At 42.8% G+C, this 23,147-nt stretch overlaps 1 protein-coding gene across 7 annotated transcripts in view; it reads left to right on the plus strand.

Annotated features, from left to right (window-relative positions):
* Window positions 1-23,147, plus strand: part of RBM20 (RNA binding motif protein 20) — a 107,725-nt gene that overhangs the window by 70,727 nt on the left and 13,851 nt on the right. For 5 of the 7 annotated variants that reach the window (XR_011726858.1, XM_071749374.1, XM_071749380.1 and 2 more), the window contains 8 exons: window positions 9,612-10,773; window positions 12,407-12,468; window positions 12,625-12,716; window positions 13,082-13,179; window positions 17,082-17,225; window positions 18,080-18,211; window positions 20,055-20,134; window positions 20,941-21,628. Coding sequence is in view for 6 of the 7 variants with exons in the window: in XM_071749374.1 (XP_071605475.1) it covers window positions 9,612-10,773; window positions 12,407-12,468; window positions 12,625-12,716; window positions 13,082-13,179; window positions 17,082-17,225; window positions 18,080-18,211; window positions 20,055-20,134; window positions 20,941-21,628 (2,458 nt within the window). In the remaining variant the exon portion in view is untranslated. The remainder of the gene's footprint in view (window positions 1-9,611; window positions 10,774-12,406; window positions 12,469-12,624; window positions 12,717-13,081; window positions 13,180-17,081; window positions 17,226-18,079; window positions 18,212-20,054; window positions 20,135-20,940; window positions 21,629-23,147) is intronic. The other 2 variants (XM_071749375.1, XM_071749377.1) reach the window with 2 other exon arrangements.

A 23,147-nucleotide genomic window follows, 5' to 3' on the forward strand; every position in this document is an offset into this window, starting at 1 on the left:
TTTATTATTCCAGGCAATAAATTAAACTTCTCAAAGCCAAGAGTTCCAGCACTTCTGGCACAGGCTGTTTTCTGCCAGAAGGAACATGCTCAGGTCTGATTCATACAAACTGTTGCCCTTTAACATAAGAAGAATAAATGAAACCTCTCCTATACATCTTTCAAGATTCACATTAAAATTTCTTTAGCATAGAAATGGGGATGAATTAATGAAAAAGTGAGCAACATTCATTGCAAAATAGATAATGAAAGCTTCTAGGCCAAAATATACCAGGTATTACTTCCATGTAACAGTATGAATATTGTGGCCTAGTATTAAAGCCTGATTTCAAAGCGATCATGAAAAGAAAGCACTCTTCTTTGATGTTTTCTGTTTAAATTAAATATAAGTGAAAAGGGGTACAGGAGCATTGCTCTGCTACACTGAAATCAGGAAAAGTTTTGCAGCACACTTCAGTAACAGTTGAGTTAGATCTGGGTTTTTATAAGATTCATATATAATTTATGTATACCACTAATGTATGCACATAGGTAAACAAGAGGCATTTGCAATGCTTATGTGCTTTTAAAGAAATATAAAAGGAAAACTGAAATAAATATATAGTTATGTAATACATGTATCTTAGTAAAACCACAGATTTTTCTGGTTTTCTACTCAGAAATATTATTAAAAAATAAATAAAGCTTTGGTTTTTAAAAATAATTACTTTTCTACTTTTAAATATTAGTGGTAAGGAGAAAGTTAATCAGACTGCCCACTTCAGATAGGAGCTATTCCAGCAGTTCTCATCGTGCACTCTTGCACTATGGTGGTCGGTAACACCCAGCAGTTGAACAGCTTTTTGCAGAGGTGGTAATAAAATATTACTGCAAAATGATTGTGATGTTCCTGGGTGACTTTTAGTCCTAAGCTGTTGCTTTTGGCTGACGTAGGGTACAAACTAAAGAGCTCAGGTTTGCCTGTGATTTCTGTAGCCTGTGCCATTACCATTATGAATGCTGACTGGTGTTCTTCTGGAGACTCAGTTTACTAATATGCTTTTTCATTAAGTGTTTCAAATATGTCATAGGGATTAATATTTAAAAATAAAAGGATTAAGAAGGTGAGTTTAATATTTTTGGTTTGCTTTGGGTTTTTTTCCCACAAATGGCGGTCATTTGAGCACAAATTAAGCTACTTAGAAATAAAAATCGTTCTTAGTATTTTACCCTTTCCGCAGCTACATGTTATTTTCTGGTCTACAAACTGTAGATACTACCTTTGTAACAGGGCTTTTGTATGGTCTTACGTTACTATGAAATAGAAATGGTTAATTCAAGTGAGGAATTATCTGCCTATCACATACTGTTTCCTACTTTCAACACGCAAATTAAAATGGCTGTGACTCCAGGCAGTGCAAGATATTGATACACTCAATATTTTTGTTATTGAGTGTATTGTTTTTGCATATTGATACACTTACTATTTTTGTGGTGGTTAACAGTACTGTGCAGAAAGCATATTAGCAGAAGGTACTGTGAGATATTGCTGTAGTATTTTTTCTAGTAAATACTGTATGCCGAGGATTGTTTTTCAGTGGGGCATTTGTTATGTGCTTGCATAAGAAAGCCTTTGAAGGGTTTCTGACTTGTTCTTTTTCTTCAAAGTCTGGATATTCCTTAAGTTACAAGAAACTGGCCATACTTGGCTTCCAGGCAAGCCCCCAGGGCTCGGGAGCAGTTGGGAGCTCGGGGCACAGCACCCCAGTGCTGTCATCTGCATGGGGTCAGCTGGGCTGTTGGGGTGACGAGGTTATTGGGGGACCCCCAACACCTCTTCTTACAGGAGCCCTGCTGGGATGCTGGTTGGTTAATCTGTCTGGGTGACTTTGCACCATAAAGGGTATTTGAAGCCTAAATGGTAAGAGCTGTTGCACGAAGGGTGCTGGGGAGGCAGGCGTGGGCAGCGTGGCACTGCCAGACCGTCACAGCACACCCAAAAAGCTCTGCAGAGCTGTGACATGATTTCTTTGTTGATTTAGATCTTAGCAATATGTTATGAGGGTACTGATCTGGTGCTATAGCTGTTTCTGACAGGTTTTAGCATACATTTAAAAACCCCGCGGTTTTTAAATCCGTTTCTTTAACTTCAGGAAAGAATATATTATGTTTCCTTGGGAAGCTGTTGTAGGTAGATAGTTGCAGTACAGCTAGAGCAATGTGTATGGCTGCCTAATTGAAATTTAAAATGTAGACCAGTGTTCCTGTGTGCACACTAATCCTCAGGCATCTTTGACATACTGTAACACATTATCCAAACCAAGTAACATTTAAATGTCACAAAACAAAATTATAACTTTCCCAACTTCTGAAAATTACCTATAACCTTGGCTTTGGGTGGTAGATTCACTGGAAAACATCCTTTACTTGAAAGGAGTTGAACTTTGCCTAATTAAATATTTATGGAGAGATGTGTTGGATGAGGAAAAGCAGAAATAAGTTCCACACAATACAAGAAATGCATTTCCAGGGTAAAACATGTACTGAATAACAGGGTGAGGAAGTGTGAAGGGCAGTGCTGACTTTGGTGGCACCTGGTTCTGTTGTTCTCTCACTGTAAATGTGGATTGTTTTTCTGGCACTGGATTCAGCTATTGAAAGCAGCTAAATCAAAGAAAAGCAAATGTTGCTGTAAAAAAACCCAGAACATACTGTTGATTTTAAACAACGATCCAAAACTCTCACAGAACCACAGAGCAAGAGTTGTTTATAAGAAAACAGTTTTACCAGAGATGATCCACTCTTTTATTCTTGCAACTGCAAATAGGACTGGTTTTGTTTTTGTTGTTTTGGCTTTTTAGTTTTTGGGTTGGTTTGGGGGGTTTTTTGGGTTTTTTTGTTTGTTTGTTTGTTTTTTGGTGGTGGTGGTTTTGGTTTTTGTTTTTGCTTGGGGATTTTTGTTTGTTTATTGTTTGTTTTTTCAGCAGAAGTGACTCAGGAAAGAGCATGGTCTCTTCAGCCCTCAGAGCAGAGCTGTGAGGTAGATAAGATGCCTTTGAATTAACCAGTATTTGAAGTGAAAATGGAAAGGTGCATCACGGTTTCCTTCATGGGAATGGTCTTTAGTCTGTTTGACACTTCCATTGATGATTTGTTTGGGTGAAACATTTATTAAATCTGAAACCAGTGCGAAGAGGAAAGGATTTACAAGTACTCCAGGGGCAGCACAGGAATCCAGAGCAATCCTGACAAACCAGATCTGTCATAACCTGCATGCAATATTGATGAGGGCAATATGAAATGGTGAGATGAGAAATTCTCTGGACATTCCCAAGGAGAAAGGCTGGAGATAGCCTTGGCTGTGTTGGAAGTCTGGCTGACTGAGTTCCAGAGCTCCCCCCCAACCAAGGTCTCTGGGCAATATCTCTTCAGGAACAGGGCTGGGTGTAACAGGACCACAGGGCTGTGCTGTTATGAAGAAAAGCAGTCATCCTGGGCATTACAAACTAATGCAACACTCAAAATGTGTAGAGAAAGGAGTGTAGTCACAGAGAATATTTGATAGCAGCTGCAGGGAAGGTAAGAGAAACCCTTCTTGATGTGCACACAAGATTGGTTTATGCAGTCAGCAAGAGAAGCATCATAGGGTTTAAGAGGAGTTTTATAAGACTAAGAGGAGCTGAGCAATTAGTTGTCTCTGGTGGTCTTGACATCTCTCTGTTCCTAAGAGACGATTAAATATATATGTAAAGAGTGGTTTTTTCCATCTTGATCCCACCAGAGGAGCTGGTCTAACCATCCTCCTAAGATCAGTTCTAATTTTATTTGTGATCACAACTGTTATCCAAGAGAAAGCCACTGTGTTTGCCCCTTTACCTTGTTCCTTTCTCCAGGGGAAAGTGCCTGACTTCTCTGCATGTAAACAAAGGCAGAGAATGTTTTGTCTAAAAGTTTCAAATGAGCAAAAAGAGTCTCTGTGGGAGGCCAGCACTTAACTCCTATCGGCTTTGTAAACCTTGGATTTAGCAGCTCCATGGTATCATTTTATATTTCACATTTCATCTTCCAGCTAACTGTTTGGTTGGATTATTGTCCAGATAATAGAGTTTACCATTGCCAAACATATGCAAAATTCACTTGGCAAAGCCCACGTATACATTGGCTGACGTTTTATTTTACTCCCCCTGTAGCATAATGGAGAGCTTTAGAAATCGTTATTTGGGATAAGAAGGGTTTTACTTGCAGCTTAGAAATGTATTAGAGTAGCTTAAGGATGTTAGTGCACCCCATCATTACCCGAACTTACTGTGAAACATGATCTGGTTTTTGATCATTTCTAACGAGAACTCGGGGAAAAAAAAAAAAAAAAAAAAAAAAGTTGGGTTACAGATAATTTCAGATCTTAAATTATAAAGGTGGAGGGGGGTTTTCTCCTTTCAGCAGACTTTCCAAGCTTTTCTGACCAAGAAAGTAATGTCACTAAAACCAGAATAAAATATTTCTTGTGGAGCTGAAGAGAAAGAAAACAGTCATTTAGCATTGGCCAGATGAAATCTAGAGCATGGGAAAATGTTCCTACGTCTGTATTTTAACCAGTGCTCCAGTCTTCACACACATGCTGGGTTTATTAAAAAAAGAAAAAGAACATAAACCCTGTATTCTTAATGGAATCAACAAAACAGTACAACATATCGTTATAGTAATTAATTATTCAAATAATTAATATATATTGCTGAGATTGCTGAAGTTCATATTTATTTCTACCAGTGTCTGAAATATGGTTTTGCAGTTCCCTTAATTCAAGAGTCTGAATTCTGTCCTCACATACAAATGTGTATAACAAAAATGTGCATTTTCATTTGAAAATGAAATGTACCCCAAATACGTTATCAACTTCATCTATATAGCAACTGATTTGTTTATTTTTAGGTCTTTTTAATTTGTTGTCTTAGTCCAGAGCCAATTGTTTTGGATGAGTTTGGAGAAGGCAGCCTCGTGTGTTTGGAATAAGTTATATATTACAGGGAAGCAGTATTCACATTTCTGCATAACATAACTGATTTTGTGTTTGGATACTTAAGAAATCGTTCTCTTTGATGTGTTCAAGAGTTTTGGTTTAAAAAATTAAAGTTTGCTAACTGTTAGAAAAATTGGTTCAGAAACAGCTTGAATGGATGAAAAAACAGCATGGTATTGCAAACACAGTCTGATGTAGCACTGTGCTAATGCTGAGTAGTCATACATTTAGGATACTTGGGTCTCTTAATATCTTTGACCATTTTAATTCTGAAATCAACACCTTAATACAGACAGCTTGGAAAAATCTGCACATTTTGGAACAAAAGATATTAAAAAATTATCTTTCAAAGATTTTGATAGGTACGTGTAATTGTGTATAAAGGCAAACATGTCATGGGGAGGGGAATGCAAAAATCTTTAAAGATGTGCAGGATTCATGGAAGCTGCAAGAAATCAAAGTCTGGACTGATATAAATCAGCCTTTTTTAAAAAAGTATTCAATTTCATACCCTATGCAGCATTTAAAATACTTATGAGCATAAGTGCTTCCTAAATAAATAGTTGCAGCTAAGATCATAACTTTATCAGTTTGCTGTTAGGTTTTTTATTTGTTTGTTTGCTTGGGGTTTTTTCCTTTTTTATTTATTTATTTATTTATTTATTTATTTATTTCTTAATTTTGAAAGGAACTGGGCAGCAGTTTAAAATCCTTAATTTTGTCATTTGAAAATTATACCACGTTGTCAGTCTAGTCTAACAGACATTTCTGTGTTTAGCCTTTTCATCACTCTTGTAGACGGGATTACTCAAATAATCCAGCTATCTAGATACTTTACCTCCAACGTGTGCTGCTTGCTAAAAGCATAATAAGGATTACAGGGGTAGCAGATGGGCTGAATTGATTTATAGCAATATAGCCTTGCCAGTGTTTGCAATCTCATTGTGAGTATTGCAGTGGTTGATGCATATCTCCAACTCTTATCTTTCAGAGCTGGGTGAAAATTTTTCTGGTTTATGTCTTTTTTTTTGTGTGTGTGGAAATTGTACAGCAGCACTCCTGCACTTATTTGGGTAAAGAAAGACCATTTCTGGCTTTCCTAGCTGTGTAAAGAGGCTACTGGTGCAGGCCAGCTGTACAACTGAAGTTAAATAAATAAGTGAAGAGGACAACTTCCTTTTTTACACCGCTGACCTTATAATTGGGAATGTTTTGCGTGGAATAGAACTGACTTTGGCTGACATAGGCCAATTCCCAGGGTGCTCAATGGAGAATGAGAGCTTCATTCAGCTGCTTTGAATCATCTTGTGGCTGAGACCCCCCTGGAGCAGGCTGGGGGCTGAGCTTTGGTAACCTGAGGAGGAGCTGGGATGGGAGGGGTGTGTGTAGGAGTGGTGAACAGCCCCCACAAAATGCCTCAGCTGAGCTCTGTCTTCACTTCGTGTTTGCAGTTTCCAGTTGTTCAGTAAGTCTGTAGCAAGATTATTTGCAGAATTATGTTACCAAGTACAACAGTATTATGATTGTAGAACAGAGAGAGGGAAAGAAATTTTAAAGCTGTCCTGCGTGGTCTTATGTCCTGTATTTCATAACAGAACAGAAACCCTCAAATTTTTGGGTGTCGCTCTAAAAGATGCTTGGTACATAGTTCTTCTCCCAAACTCCCATCTGTTTTTTCCTTCTTTGCCCTTAATTAGATGATAAAATATTCAGTTTCTGCTGTAAGGGGGATAAATCGTGCAACCTGAAACACCCTGAAATCTGGAAAGCCAACAGCCAGCTGGATTTTGAGACTGTTTTGAGTCCATTCCCTGACCTAGTGATTCATGGGAGTGACCCTCCTCACTAATTGTGTTCCTCTGTGAGTGGCTGGGAAGCTGCGGCAGCTCTGACGGCGTTAGTTTACCTGCAGGTTGGGCGGCTCCCAGCACCTCCGCAGTTCTCCCTGGGGCTGGTGTGCAGTCCAGGGAGGAAGCTGGGAGCCAAGGGGAGCAGAGCTGCCCTGCTCAGCATCAGGGTCCAAAAACTCTTGTCCTGAGGCAGCCCACTCCTGCCTTGCCCAGGCCCAGCTGCAGAGCTTGGGGGGCAGCGAGTGCCACGGGCATGCCCAGGAGGGTGTGCTCTGGCAGGGCTTTATTTACCTTCTGGGGGATTTCTTAGAGACTGTGGTTAAAATGAAGAGGCTGAGGGAGCTTCAGTGTGGCAGTGTCAAGTGGGGTGGTTTCACTGGAGGGAAAGAGCCTGTGCACCCATCCAGCAGGTAGTTGCCAGAATTGGGTAGAGGCTGCAGCTGTCAGTGTGTACACTCTTCTGTGTAGGCTTGCAACATGATGGAATTAGATTGCTGGGAGCACGAGTCATCTGTGGCTCCTGAGCCTGAAAATAATATGCTGGCTTCTGGCTTTCCTTTTTTATTTTAAGACCACCAGGCAGTTCTTACTTGCATGCTCCGTAAAACTTCTAAAAAAGAGTTTCACAGCTTACTTAGGGCACAAAAGGTAGAGCCAGCTGTAGAATGAAACGATCGTCAGGACTGTGCCACATCCCACCCAGCACATCCTGAGCCGGGATGCTCCACATCCCCGGGCGGTGACACCAGCGGGTACCTCCGTGCAGGATCCTCTGCTCGCTGAGCCCCTCGTACCCCACGGGGGCTTTTGTTGGGTCCTCAGCATCTCACAGGCCGAGGTTTCTCCGAGCCTCCGTGTTGTTTTGACTGTAGTTGCGCCCTGTCGCTCACCCGTAATCAAATTCACAGCAAACCGCGCTGTGTGTGCGATGGGAAGCAGCCGGGAAAACAAAAGGCTCGGCTCTGGAGCTGTGCTGGTGTCAGCCTGTGCTGGCGGGGAGGCTCCTCCTTACCCAGGGACGCGCTTATCCAGACGGCGATTTGGATTTTGGGAGACAGATGTGCCTTGCAGTTGCTAGTGGAAGTTAAATATGAAACCCATTCATTTTCTCTTAGTCATACTTTGGATTTAAGCAGATGTTTTCCTAATTTGTGGTTTTCCAATGTAGCATGCTGACAAGACATTTATCATTAACTACGCTTCATCCATGCAGTTTAGCAAATTGGCCAATTATTAACAGTGAGGGTTGCATGGCAGCTGATGCGTAGCTCCTGCTGCTTTGAAAGGCCTAAACTGAAATTCAGTACATGTTTACAATATAAATTAATTGAGCTATGGAGCCCTGTTATTCCAGTGGTCTCTGCTCTCGTTTTCAGAATTAAAAGCCATGTGTAATGCACCGAGTATCTGCTGTCTGTGAGCAGAGGCTCCTGGTGGTGGAAAAAGTGATGGTTTACGTTTTCCTGGTAGGGCATGAAAATGGCTGGTGGTGTCCAAGCATAGGCAGCATAACATATGGAGGGCATGTGGCCACAGGACTGTGTACATACACATGGACCAGGCTGGCTCTGCCACAGATGGTGCAGAAGACACCCAGGAAGAGTACAGAGGGAGCAGTAAAGTCAGGGTGGGTACAGCTGCCAGAAAGCTAGTGCTGCCTAATATTTTCTATTAGAACATTTGTCTTGCTTGTAACTGTGATAGACTTTACCCTTTTTGTTTCTTTTTTCCTGTTTTATGTTTGCAGGGATTGATGGGGTGGAGGGAGGAGGGGAGGTGGTGGTGCTGTGAACAGGTGAGATATCCCAAAGGTGTTTCCTACAGCCAGGAACCACCATATGCCTAAAAAATATCACCTCCTATTTTACCACCTCTGGAATTCAAGCAGGCAATTTAGTAGTAATCTGTTCATTCTATGTATGAAACTTGAAGGAAAACACTGAATACATCTCTGATTTCTAGAAGGTATAAAAAACCTTGATTTTTACCAGCTGGCACTGCAGAAATTTTTCCTTACATCCTAGCTGAACTGGCAAAAACTGTTTGGCATGGTCTGTTCATAGTTGCTCCAGCTTCTGGCAAGTCATTCCCTCATCTGTATTTGCATCTGCACAACAGGGACACTATATACTTTATTGCAGAACAGGATGCCATGCAGCAGATTAATTAAATGAGAACCGTAAACAATTAAAATAAGCACACATAGTGTTTATTAGTGTTTATCATCTTGCTTTGTGCATCCTGATATGCTAGCTGTGGAGTACCTACGGGGCTGGCTTTGCAGTCTTGTTTGATGTCCTTCATTCCTGTGCTCTGTTGAAAAGGGAATGTCACAAAATCAGTCAGGAGCATCAGTGTCTCAGAAGGGAGCCAGGAGTTTGCATGAAGTGCAGAGAAGAGGAAAAAAAGTAGATTTGGGGATGGCGTGGGAGGGTCTATGTTGTCTCTGTTCTGGTCTGCATTAGAAGTAGGAGTCCTATGGGTACTTGAAGTGAGCTGAAGGACTGAATGAGAGGGTTGGTGAGCGATGCAACGTGCGTTTTAAAGTAAGATCTTTGGCATAGTTGTCTCCCTAGAAACTTTTTGATGTGGCAGCAGATGCTGAAGAAAAGATGACTGCAGTGTCAATGCCCACCTTGCTTTCCCTGGGTTTAGATAATCCATATCTCCAGAAGTCACTGTTAATCCCGTGCCAGCCTTTAGCAGGAGGCGAGCACAGGGAGATGCCAGCTGCATTCAGCTAACCCAGACCCTGCTCCTTTGCAGTGCTGCCAAGCTCCTGGAGAAGAGTCCATTCTCCGTGGGTGCCCCGAGCCCCCTGCTCCCCTCGCCAGCGAGCCTGCAGCTGGCACAGCTCCAGGCCCAGCTCACGCTCCACAGGCTGAAGTTGGCCCAGACCGCCGTCACCAGCAACCCAGCCACCGCCACCATCCTCAACCAGGTGCTCTCTAAAGTCGCCATGTCCCAGCCGCTCTTCAACCAGCTGAGGCACCCCACCGTGATGAACGCCCCGCAGGGCCACGCTGCGGGGCCACCCCAGGGACCCGGCATCACCGGCGCGAGGTTCCCCTCCGGCAGCATCGCCTTTCCCACACAGCCCCCGGCCTTGGCCGCGCAGGGGAGCGGCTTGGGGCCCGTCCAAGGCCAGACCCCCAACGCCATCGTCATGGGTCCCTTTGGAGGTGTCATGGCTCCCACCTCCGGCCAGCAACCCGTGGTAGTGGGTCTCAACAAGGCGGGTGCCTCCACCTCTGCCACCGCGGGGGGCTTTTATGAGTACGGCAAGCAAAACGCTGGCACTGCAGCCCCTCAGGCATACACCGCGGAGGGGGACCAACCCAGCCAGCATGGCTTCCTTGCCAGTGGTCCCCACGCAGCCTCCTCGGCAGCGGGGCCACGCTACGAGGGTCACTTCGGGGCACCCAGCCAGCTGCAGCATGAGGTGGCGGCCGCCTTTCCCAAGGAGGCCTACGGGGCGGTGCGGGCCTTCCCCGGCGACCCTCACACCAGCTCCCATCCGAAAGGAGATCCCAGCCCCGTCTTGCACGGCAGCGGTACAGGCAACCAGTGGGAAAACATACCCAATTTCCCCAGCCAAAACAAGCCTGACCTTGTGCCCGGCGACAGCCTGTGGCCGTCAGCAAGTCAGCAGCAGTATGAAATAAGAAACGATCTCTACAACCCTGAAGAGCCGACACCTGACACAAAGTTCAGCACGGCTGCCCCCCCCGCCTTCGGCCGCCTCAACCACAGCAAGCAGAGCTTCGGCAGCCCTCGCATGAGGCAGAAGGAGGAGAGGAGCAGCTGCCTGCCCGACCTGCCTGCACGTTCCCTGCCACCACACCAGTTGGGTGACCTCCGTGGCGTGGCCCCCCTCCACTTCCCCCACGTCTGCACCCTGTGCGACAAGAAGGTCTTCGATCTGAAGGTGAGTGGTTGTAAGGTGTCCCCGGGGCATGGTTCAGACCCTCGGATGGGCTGTCTGCTGATTGTTCTGGCCACCAGCTCCTGCTGCCCCTTACCCACAGCTGCCCTTGCTGCAGAGGTGCCCTGAGAGAGGAGGGAGCAAAGGGCAATGGTTTCCCTTAGGGTGTTGAACATCTGTTTCATGGCAAGTGCTGGGGTTTCAAGGTCAGGTTTTGTTTCACATCTCGCTGTGAAAGGTGGTGAGGTTATGGCACTGGCATGAGAAACATGAGGTCCAGCTGGGGTCATGGCTCACCTCATGGGCCTAAAGCAGGGGGGGAGGAGATTGAAGCTGATCCCCCGCTTCTCAAGCTGTTACTGTAGCCTCAGCTCTGTGATTTCATCTGCCTTTCCCTTTCTCTTTGCATTTCCGATTCCAAAGGCTTCCCACAAAAGCCTTGTGGAAACAGCTTGCTTAAACGAAACAGCAGATTTTGATAAAATTATTTTAATAATTCCTCTGTTGGGATCTCTTCCTCCTTCTAGTAGCTCTAAGGAAAACTGAGGATGCGAGTTCCCCAGCAACTTTGACCTGGAAGCAAGAAGCTGCTCAGCATGCGTAGTGCAGACCACACTCCCACTTCTCTCCTCATACTGCCAAGGGAACTCTAAATCCAACCTCTCCCTCAAGAAGAAGCTTCCTGGTTGCCCAGAGAGCCTGTGTGCTAGGTCACATTATATAGGTCAGGTCTGGAGAAGCCTTTGAGCCCCACATCCATACATGGGCACTGGCTGGTGTTGTTCTGGTCGGGTGGGCCCTGCTCAACAAGTCCTCATGGCCTTTTTCCATGTCCATTGCAGGACTGGTGTCTTAACCACAAAGGCATCTGTTTTCACACTGATGGTAGCTTGACAAAAACCTTGCAACAGCAGCACGTGTATAGGAAGGAAGATGGCCAGCAAATGAAATAGTACCTGATACACAGCCCAGGGGTTTGATATATATTTGAATATATTTACTTCTTGAGCAGCTGCTTGCAAAAGGGTTTGCTGTGTTTGCTGCTGCTCCAGGACTGGCCTGAAAGTAGTCCCTGTCTGGGGCATGCTGATCATTTCTCTTTTTTTTTTTTTTTTTTTTTTTTTGTATTAAACATTTTTAAAGGGCAGGTAAAATGTCACAATGGTGAGTTTCGGTTGATATTTTTGTTGGAGTTTAACACACTGCCTCATTTGGATCATAGATCACTAAACATTCTTTGACAAATTTTGCCAGTCTGCTGAAATGAGTAAATGCTGTCCTGGATGCTCTCTGTGCTGAGCATTTCATTATGGACATTGCAGGAATTGAGGGTGCTCAGGGCCTTGCAGGATGATCTCTTCAGCTACAGTGAAGTAACTGGATTAATAGAAATGTATTGGATTTAAAAACTAATACAGAGGAGCTTTCCTTCTGTAAAATAACTGATAATTTAACATCCAAATAATGAATGAGTAAATGCATTGGGTGAAGGTGTGCTTGGCTCCAACATCACATAGTTTCATCTTCATCATCTCAATGGTTTTTTTAGAGTAAGATAATCTGAATGGAGAAGCAGTCTCTTGTAAATTTGTCTCAGGATTTTTCCTGTACTCATCATCTCTTTGTTTCGATGTAGGACTGGGATCAGCACATTAAGGGAAGTCTTCACATCCAAAAATGTATGGCTTTTCCAGATAAGTAAGTACTATTTTAGAGACACTCTTCCAGCTGAATTTCTAACAGAGCATCCCTTACTTCAGTGACTTTGCACTGAGAATTTACTGTCTAATAATTAGGCTTTAATATTTGTGGCACATTATGCATGCTCCTAAAGTTCTTTTCTTTCTTTTCCAGCACTGGTGTCCGGTGTATGTTAAGCTCTTCAGATGGAACATTGCATTTATCACCAAATAATGCAGCAGTTTTCAATACATCTAATATTGAAGGTGAATGGTTGTATATGCAATAGTTAAAAACACTTTTTTTTTTTTTTTTTTTTTTTTTTTTTTAACTTGAAAGGGAAGTCAGTCTCTGGAGAAAGGAGACATCTTAAATGAAATATAATACAAGTTTTCAAGAAGAACATTTTAGAGGTTGTGCTAAAAAGGGCTAAAAGCCAATACTGTGCCTTTCCAAGAATGAATTTCTTTTTCTTTCAGACAAATCATTTTCACAGTACAGCTAAACAGTGCATAATTTGATGTAGAGACTATGAAATTAATTATTATGTAAATGGGGCATTGCCTACTGAGCACACTAATGCAGTTAATGAATCAAAATTTTAATGAAATGTGTGTAATCCATTATTTAGATTATCCACCAAATGTCGGCTCATCTTTTATCACTGCCTCAGCAAGATCCTTTGGCCAGCCAGGTCCTACATTTTCTTCTCCTTCATCAGGGGTAAGAGTGAGTACCTGAGCAGACTGATGTCTGTGTCAAGATTCATGTAGAAGCCACTTCTGTATGCTTGTTAGAGAGATTTGGGGAGGGTGATAAATGGTTTTGTGTGTATCCCACTGACCTTTTTCCTCCATTTTCTGTGTCTTTTCAACACAGGAAGGTCAGCTTCAGCTGGAAATGAGCATTTGGATTAGTTTTTACTTCGAATATTGACCCCAGCAAGCAGGCTGACATCTCTCCAATTATTTATTTGTAGTAATTGCTCTCTGTCCTCCTGTGCTGAGGGCCTTCTCTCAGGTAGCAAGAGTAGCAAAGATAGTGGCTGCAGCTTCTCTAACTTAGTGTCCCGTGGGTCCCAGGTCAATTCATTATACTGGACTAGCTTTATCTTAGTTGATTTTAGTTTATTATTTATATGTTCTGCTGCAACTGGTAGCCTTTCAGCAAGTTTACTTTGGTGAACAGCCTTCCATGGTTTAGATCTATTAGCATTCATCACAAGTCTCCAGCTCTGCTGCTGTCATGCACACTCCATATCTTGAATTCCTAACCCAATAATCAAAAAATGCCAGACAAATAAAAATAATAATAGGGTGTTCATGGAATAGCATCAGGGGTTGAGGTATTCACCCTGTTAGCTGTTGTGTGTGTATCCTGATGTGGTCTTAGACATGCTGGAATGCCAGGCTGAGCTGTGTCCCTGTGCCACTGCAGTTTGCATCAGGCACTGCTTACAGAAATATCACCCAGATTTGTCTAATCCAGACAATTTTCTGCTTTGTGGTTTTGCTGTGACAAAGGTTTTTTGAAGGGGTTTTGGGTTGTGCCTGTCACAGACACTGTGTGCTGGGGAGCAAGAGCAGAGCTGCTCGTGTCAGCTGCCTCCAAGGTCAGAGGTGGAGTAGCAGTGTGTGTGGAGGAATGTTCCTTTTTATCATGTCTGTCAGCCTCAGAAAAAATGAAATTACTGCTAATGCCAGAGTAATTTCTCCTTAGAATCAGTCAGTATTTATCATTTAAGCTGCCTGCAGAAGCCCACCTTGTGAATGACCTGAAGTACTAAGAGAGATAAAAGAAACAATAACTCTGGTGTTCCAGGACACTGTAAATCCTCTTTTTCTCCAGAAGCTCATGGGGTGGACAGGGAGCTATGTCAGAGGTGTTAAGATTGAGTTTGCCAGCTGTCATTCACCCACAACCCAGGTGGCTTGTAATTTATTACACCTTTGCATGGTAGTATTCACTTCCACCTAAGCTGCTGGCATTTATCCGAGCAGTGGGAGATTATACTTGACCCTGCATGTAATCATAAACAAATTGTTCAGATTTCTGGAAGAGCTCACTCTGTGCTATCTGTCTGCAAATAACTATCCCTCTTCAAATACAGTGCTACAAGTCTTTACTTGGGCGTGAGGAGATATAAGCTCTGGAGGGACTTCTTATCTTTAGAAAAGATTCGTATGAAGCTCAAGAAAAGGATAAAGAATTTGAAATGGAAGAAACAAAAAAATTGGGAAAAAAAAGGTGTAATAAAAAAAACAACTACATTGAGTTGGTGAAATAACATGGCAGAGGGTGTGAGGTGCATTTCACTGCTGTGCATCAAATTATTTTTATAGTAGATGTCCAGCTGCATTGGTAACCCCCTGTAGGTGTTTGTTGCAAAGAAAGTTAGTTTATAATCTTATTGAAAATTCCGTTCAACACTTGACACAGATCAGCTCCTCCAACTTCCTGACAGTGGATATGGAAGCTGTATATTCCTTTCCTAGCTGTGATTTACAGTTCTATTTAATGAGTGGATCCAATTTAGCTTCAATCAGCTGACAACATTATTGCTTGGTACATCCCAACAGGTTCTGGTATGAGTATGTGACCACTACTTAATCACAAATTACAGCAGATTTATGGCATAGCATTTTAATTAAGCCATTGCCAATGGTGGGGAGGTGGCAACATATTACAATTGTTTGATTTAATGTACTGTTGAGTGCATGTCCAAACACAGGCTCTGGAGCCTACTTAAGGAACAGCTGGGTCTATCTAGTTGCATAGACCTAACATACCATTTCTTAGTAGATCTAACAAAACAAATAGAGGTGCCAGGTGACCTGGGGTGTCTCTCCACTGGCAGTGTATTGGCTATCAGGAACATTTCCTGTTCCTCTGGTAGCTGTAGTTGTATTCTTCTGTTGTTCATCAGGTGCTGCCTTGCCAAATGTGGGCATCACTTCCTTTTCTATTCAAGTGGAGTTGAGTTGCTTCACCTTTTTTCAGGATCAGGTCTTTGTTCTTTTTCTACTAGAGAAAATTCCTTACTTCTGGATTTTGGCCTTTCTTTGATTTACCTAATGCACCTGGGCAGGTTCTGCAAGATGAAAGCGAGATTGCAGACTGCTGTGCAAAAATACACAAAATGGTTAACAGTGGTGAAGCCTGGAGGGAGGGTGTAAACCAAGGCGTAAATAAGATACCATTAGCTCTGTAACTTGTGAACTTGCTGACAAGCCAAACATTTGTGATGGCTCTGGTGAACTTGATCCCACAAGATTATGTGATTTGCATCTTCTCTTGAATGGCACAATTTTAACTGAAGGTAGAGTTACTTACTCAGTAACATCCTAACAGCAGAGGTCATGCAAATGGGGATGTGGTCTGGGAAGACATAATCTTGAGTGAGTGATGCTTTGAATGTCATTAGCTGGGGGAAGTTGTGTTCCTCTTTGAGTATATCCTGATTTTCCTCTTTGCACAAGAATTGCAGAGCTTGCTTTCCTTATCAAGCAGATGGGCAGCTCTTGGGAACTGCCCCAGCAGTTCTCCAAAATAGATTTCCACCCTTGGGAAGCAATTACTGCCCTGGTGCCATGTGCTTGTGCCAGCCCAAATCAGGAGCTCTCCTTCTCTTAGTGTCCACTCCTTACTGTCCCCACAGGGGAAAAGTCCCTCCTACTGCATATGGTTGCAATGGGAAAGTAGTAGGTTTTCCAAACTGAGGTACAGTGTGTGTCCTCTCACAATTTAAATGGGGTGACTTTTACATGTGGCCCAGTCTGTTCCACCAAGGCAGAAGGAAGATTGACATTCAGCTCCTGATATCCTGAACACCTCTTGTAGTCATCTAAACTGGTTTCTAATGCCCATAAACTCAGTAGAAGCTGCAGTGAGCATCTATTTCAATTTCTAGCCATGACCAGCACCACATAAATGGTTGGAATATTTGAAAATACTAAAATTTTGTGCATTGCTTGCACATTATCTGCTAAGGGCCTTTTACTCAGCAACAGTGCATGATGCCTTCATGTTCAGGGAAAGCACAGATCCCCTGGTGGGACAAACAGATGCAGACAGAGTGAGGAAGACTCTTATCTGGCAGAGGAGTTGTGGGGGGTTGTGCCTGCATACCAGATAGGTACCAGCCCCACAGGGAGCTCATTAGGAGGGACTGCTGAGACCTGCCAGTCTCAGAGGCATCCTCTATCTCTGAACTCAGGCTGTTGCTTGGATACCATACAGTGGCCTGAGCCCCTGGCAGCCCAGCCCTCTGCTCTCATGTGCCAGGGATGTGAAGCTGTGGAGTCCATAAGGTTTGAGGTGGCAACTGAGCTTTTGAGCAATGTCAATAATCCTGTTTCCATGACAGTATGTCCTCTAGAAATCCTCTCTGGACTTTGTGATGTCCAGGGATGGAGATTCTATTGTAAGCTGCACTGCAGTTAGATATTTATCTTCCCATTTGTGTTTCTAACCAGGATGTTAAAATACAAGGTTTTAAAGAAGGATATTTGTCCTTAATAACAGGTACACAAAACAGAATGTTTCAGTTTTTGCAGAAATGTAAGGTCTTAACCTAGTGGATGGAATATCTGAGATAAAAACATCATTTTGAGTTGTCTTTTTTCCCTCAGTTTCCCCAGAGGAAATCTACACTGGGTCGAGTTGTACACATCTGCAACCTCCCTGAGGGAAGCTGCACAGAGAATGATGTCATTAACCTGGGCCTCCCATTTGGGAAGGTCACCAACTATATCCTTATGAAATCTACTAATCAGGTACTATGTGTTTCAGGTCACCTGTATTAACATCTATTTACATTAAGTCTTTGGGGAAATTGTCTTTTTTTTTTTTTTTTTTTTTAGTAGAAACTTAAGTATATGAAGCCTGCCCCTAAATTAAAATAAATAAAATGGTGTTTGCAGAATGAGCTGATGGCATAAATATAACCGCTGCCTCATAGTTCTTGTTAAAAAAGGCCCAGAAATCTCACCAAAGAAGTGTGTGAAACTGTACTTTTAATAACAACAACCATTATTATTATTAGTATATAACTTGCCTTCTCTAAGCATTTGTTACTGAAAGTAACTGCAATCCCATCAAAGGTAATGGTCCTGTAACTGAAAGTGCTACTTAACATCAGCCAGGGTTTTCAGATTTTTTTTGCCATTGTTCTGGCTGCTCATTCTCTGATGTTCTGCTCTTACCTGGTTCTGTGAGATGCAGCTGACAGTCTTGGGAGCAGTGGACTCTGCAGCACTGGAGTTGTACATCCTGTCAGCAGCTGACCATGACTTAGAAAAAACAGTGGGGAAGCAAAGGAAAGGTGATGCTTTCACATATTGGGAAAGATTAGATTATAGTTATTTAGTTTTCAACTTAACTGGCTTCTAAAGTTGCAGATTGGCTTTAATAGTTGGGTGGAAACCATTAGTTGCAGCTGAAAGGAGGCTGAGCAGTGGGCTGAGTGTTACTATTTCAGCTCCAGGGCTGGAAAGCTACCCAGTTCTGTACTATCAAGACGTTTTGCATGAGGGGAATCCAAATGGAAAATATTATGCTGCCTTTTCTCTCTTAAACTTTGTATTTTTAATTATGCACTAATATTTAATGTTCTCCTCATTTGTGGTAGGCCTTTCTGGAAATGGCTTACAGTGAAGCAGCACAAGCCATGGTGCAATACTACAAAGAAAAACCTGCTATGATAAATGATGACAAGCTACTTATTAGGATGTCTAAAAGATACAAGGAATTACAGCTGAAGGTAAGATAGTCATTCCTGATCAGTTTTCATGAGTTTCCATGGCACATCCTGGAGAATATATTTAAAAATCTTTGCTGATTACTGAGTTCTAATTAATGCTTTAGTATTATGAAAAAAGAAATTAAGAAATGTAAATTAACGAATGTGTGTTAATGATATTTTGTACTTTGCTGCTTAGTCTTGTTCTAAATTTTAACTCTTGAAAGAGATCTCATTTTCTCTGGTCCTCACATGCCATTACTTCAGAAATCCCTTCTGAGCTTCCTTCTGAGTGGGCTCCCCACATTGCTTGGTCTAACAAAGGTCTAAAATACAGCCACATGTAAGATACAACATGTCAAGAGAAATATGATGGTCCTTTTATTTTAGTCTTTATTTAGTCTTTATTAAGCCTGAAGCAATGCTTTTCACTGCTTGCATGCTTGAGCCAGAGCACATTCTCTGTACTAAGCATTTGTGGCAGGGATAAACATCACACTGATTTCTTTTACTTTCTTGTGAATGACCTAAGTTAAAAAGAAAGATTTTTTTTTTTAATTATTCTTATCATAGAGTCTGAGCAGCACAGTCAACCTTGGACTTTCTGTAGAGTGTGGGATGCTTCTGATGTGAACACCTGAGTGAAGTCCAAAAATCAGTGCTCCTGTGAGCATATTTATGGAACCTTATGTACTGCCAGGGTATTTTTTTTCATGGAATCTTGGACTGGAACTGGCAATGCAGAGTTGAAAAGCTTCATATTATATTATCTAATACAGCACAAAGTTATTTTATAAAATAACCCCGTAATGTTCCAAGTTAAAGAGGTTAAGGGGCCTTTTATGAGCCTTGAGGACAAACAAGTAACTCAGGTGCTTTCATTTCACCTTTGAAAAATTCTCTCTTTCTCTGCTATACATATATAATAATTTAAGGAGACTTAAAAGAGTTGCCAAAAGTCTGTAGACCAGGACAGGCTTTCTTAATGTGGTATGGTGAAGGGGTCCAGATGTAAGGTGGCAGAGATTGTGCATCTTAACATAAAGTGAGGATAGGAATTACCCAGGAGACTGTGGAAGTTTGCCTGGACTTTGGGAATGGCAGTTTTTTTAGGTCATTAAATTATTCCTCTCTGCACAAGCAAAAGTCCTTTCTCTTTGTGAACAAACAAAAGTGCAACATGGAAGGGGAATATGTGTGAGATATTTAATTACCACTACAAACTGCTCTGAGTTCCTGCATGATTATGTTGCATGCTCCAAGTGGTGAATTGCATGCACTCCAGCCTGGAATAGTGCATCTTTTGTTAGTGATCTTGAATCTTAAGTAATCAGCACTTCCTGTATGCATCTTCCTTTCATTTTTCTGAAACTCTTGTGTCTAAACATAGTCTTTTAGGGCTATTCTCCAGAATGAGATAAACTCTGAGATGTGGAGAAGGCAGTTCATTCCTAGAGGGTCAGAGATAGGCTGCCATACATGTTTATTTCTGATAGTATTGAAAATACCTGGTTTGTTTCCTCTTCCATCCAAGTCCCAGAAAATCCCCTGCAGTGAAGGTGTACAAGGAAAGGACAGGCTAGTTTTCAAAGCCTGTTACAGCAGCCAAGAGTGAGGAGACAGTGCTGTGTACTTTTTGCTCCAACGTAATGGAGCAAATTTTCCATTTGTATCATTTTACTGCTTTGATCGTGCCATTGAGATAACAGCTGCAGAAAAGACTATAACCACAGCACCAAACCCAAATATTTACTAGTAGCAGTTAAATTCTATGATGCATAAATGTTGTTTCCTGAAGGACAAATGACCTCTCTTAGCTTGGAGAGCAGTGCAGCAGGCTAAACAGTGTCTTTGTCTAATTTAGAAACCAGGTAAGAACGTGGCTGCTATCATCCAGGACATCCACTCACAGAGAGAGAGGGACCTCCTGCGTGATGTTGACAGGTAAAGTTTCTCTATAGTTTGGAACTGGGACCTCAATAAGTCTGTAAGCCTACAGGTAAAAAAATGTATTATCTGTGTGCTTCCCTCTCATACCTCATTTGCTTTCTTAATTTGCATTTCACTTCAAATATCTGTAAAAATATAAGTACATTGGTACAGGGGCTGTATAATGAGGTCAGATTGAAACTGTGCACATCATGAAAATAAATGAACTCTTTCCTGCTGATGATGGTGACTCAGAAAGTAGGCCTGGCAGGTAAAGAACACACAGATGGAGCTGTTCCACTCTCCCCTCTCCTGACTGAAAAGCACAAAGGCTGGGGATGTTGGGAGACCTAGTTGGAAGGAGATTGTTCAGGTTAAAATGTATTTGAGTATATTTCTGATCTGCCTGACTTCTGGGCCTTCCAGCAAAATGGAAATGAAGCATGGTCCTAAACACCTCTCGAACAGATGACCTTTGTAATTTTTGTCTCAGAGATGCCCTAGGTGAGTGAGCATTAAGACTGCAGATATTAGGGTCATTGTAAAGGTATTAACATACTATCAGCTTTAATGCTAAACCTCTGTAAGACACTTTTAAGAATGAATTAACACATTCTTGGCAGATCTGTGGGGATGTCACTAAGCTCTGTGGATACCTTTTCTCCTGTTTACTGCGTGTGCAGCTGTGTAGTGCATGTCTGTGCCAGGCCTGGCCTCCCAGGCTCACAGGCAGCAGGGCAGTCCCCGGGTGTTTCCAGTGTACAAGAACTTTGGAAAACCACAGTGTGTCAGCCAACTACAGCTGCCTTCTCCCTTTGCAGCAGGTATGGCACAGAGAGGCCCCGTTCTCGCAGCCCCATCAGCCGCTCCCTGTCGCCCCGATCCCACACTCCCAGCTTTACATCCTGCAGTTCACCCCACAGCCCGCTGGGGACGGGCAGGACTGACTGGGGAAATGGGAGAGAGTCATGGGATCAGTCCCCGTATTCTCGACGGGAAGAGGAAAGAGACAGCAGAGAATGGCGAGAGAATGGGGATGAGAAGAGAGACAGGACTGACACGTGGGTACACGAGAGGAAACATTATTCCCGCCAGCTGGACAAGTTTGATTTGGATGAACGGATTGAAGGAGGCAGAGGGCACAGAGAAAAATATTTAAGGAGTGGTTCTCCTGGCTCCCTTCACCCTTTATCTGGTTACAAAAGCAGGGAAGATGACTATTACAGAAAAACCTCGAAGTCAAAATCTGACAAGTTTCAGAGGCAGCTCCCGGATTTACCTGGGAGATCTAAGAGAAAGGAAGAGGCAAAGCTAAGAGAACACAGACATTCGTACAGTGAGGATGCTTCCAGGGAGGAGGCAGCTGAGCAGAAGCATGGCAAAGCATCTGAGAGCTCCAGACAAAAACAAAGTGATAAGAACAAGGTGAAGAAAGCTGAAAAAGACCAAGAGGAAGATGATGCTGCTGAGGGCAGTGATGTGAAGGAAACCAAACCTCCCAAGGATGAGGTAAATAGAGATCTCAAACTGTATGTGAGAAGAAGGTAAATGCTGAAATAATATATTTACTAAAATGTTTCAGAGCAGTTGTTGTGGGTGTGATGATGGTGACAAGCAGTGTTTTACCATTATAAAATTAGGGAATATAGTCCACGTTCTGCCCAAATCATGCAGCTCTATTACACTGTTGGAAGGCTTTGGTATATGGACATTGTCTTTCTGTATCAAGCACAGAACCTCTGGGTAACCATCATGGGGAAAGAGACAGATATCTCACAACAAAACCAAGTGATAATCTGCTGCTACATGCAGGTTGTGTGTGGATGCACAATTGCCCTACTACGCCTGCACAGAATACCCCATAGCTGCTCTCTCTGCATCTGTCACCTCCCTCCACTGCCTGTGATGTGGAGTGAGTTACCTGGGAATTAAGTGGTATTTTATGAGAATGCACAATTTTTGTGGAATAATACAGGGAACTGGTTGTTATCCTGCTAAAATGAGGAATGAACTTTTAATGAGGAGTATTTTATTTTTTTGGTCATCTCAGCAGAGCAATTGGTTTCTCTTAATCGTGTGTCCCTACGGTCAGCTATGGCAGGGATAACTCACACCTCTCCCTTCAGTGTGCTGTCAGGAATCTCTTCCCATGACAGAACCACTGAATCACTTCACCTTTAAAATTATGGGATCTCTGGAGAAATACTCCTGGTTAGTAAAATGGTAGCATCTATGGGTTTGATTCTCTGCTGGGGCAGAGTGGAGAGAGAACAGATGAAAGGACCTCATTTGCTCAGTCACAGTACAGCCCATGCAGATGTCCCCATGCTATAGGGATCTTGTTACTGGCTCTAGGCCACCTTGCCTCCCCCCAGTAACCCTTGGTGATACACTGCAGCCTCTGGGGATGGCTGGCATAGGAGCTGCTCTGCTGACCAGGGTCCCACCTCTGGCTTTTGACTTTGTGCTGCCAAGGCCATCTAGAGCTGTTTTTAGTTGACCTTTCATGCATTTTTCTCATGTGGGAGCAGGGTTGATGGAAATCTCTAGATCCTGTAACTCAGCTAGGTTGTCACAGGCAGCAGCACCACCTCATGCCACAGACATGTGTCTGTACCACCTTTTGTCATCTTTCTCCTTTTGCTGGTATTTCACTGTGATGGATGGTTGCTTAGGAGGAGAAGTCAGAGAGAAATGTCAGATAGCATCCTAAATGACCAGTGTTGCACAATCCCTTGCATGTTTTTTAAGTTATTTTAAAGTGGCTTTTATAGAGGCAGACCTCTCCAGGGACTACTGCTAATAATTTACTTTAAAAGGAAAAAATAGGTTTAAATGCCTTGAGCTCACAATTTTGCTTCACCTCTCTTTTACCAAGTACCAGGTAGTACTGTTATTTTGTTCTTCCAAAGCAGTGGCATTCTCAGCTGATCCTACATCAATAAACAAAACAGTTGACATCTTTTGCTGAGTTTTAACACTGCTGCTCTCCTTACCATGTCTGAGCCAACATAACAGATGTGGATAG

Source organism: Heliangelus exortis, chromosome 7 (genome assembly GCF_036169615.1).
Source record: "Heliangelus exortis chromosome 7, bHelExo1.hap1, whole genome shotgun sequence".
NCBI lineage: Eukaryota > Metazoa > Chordata > Aves > Apodiformes > Trochilidae > Heliangelus > Heliangelus exortis.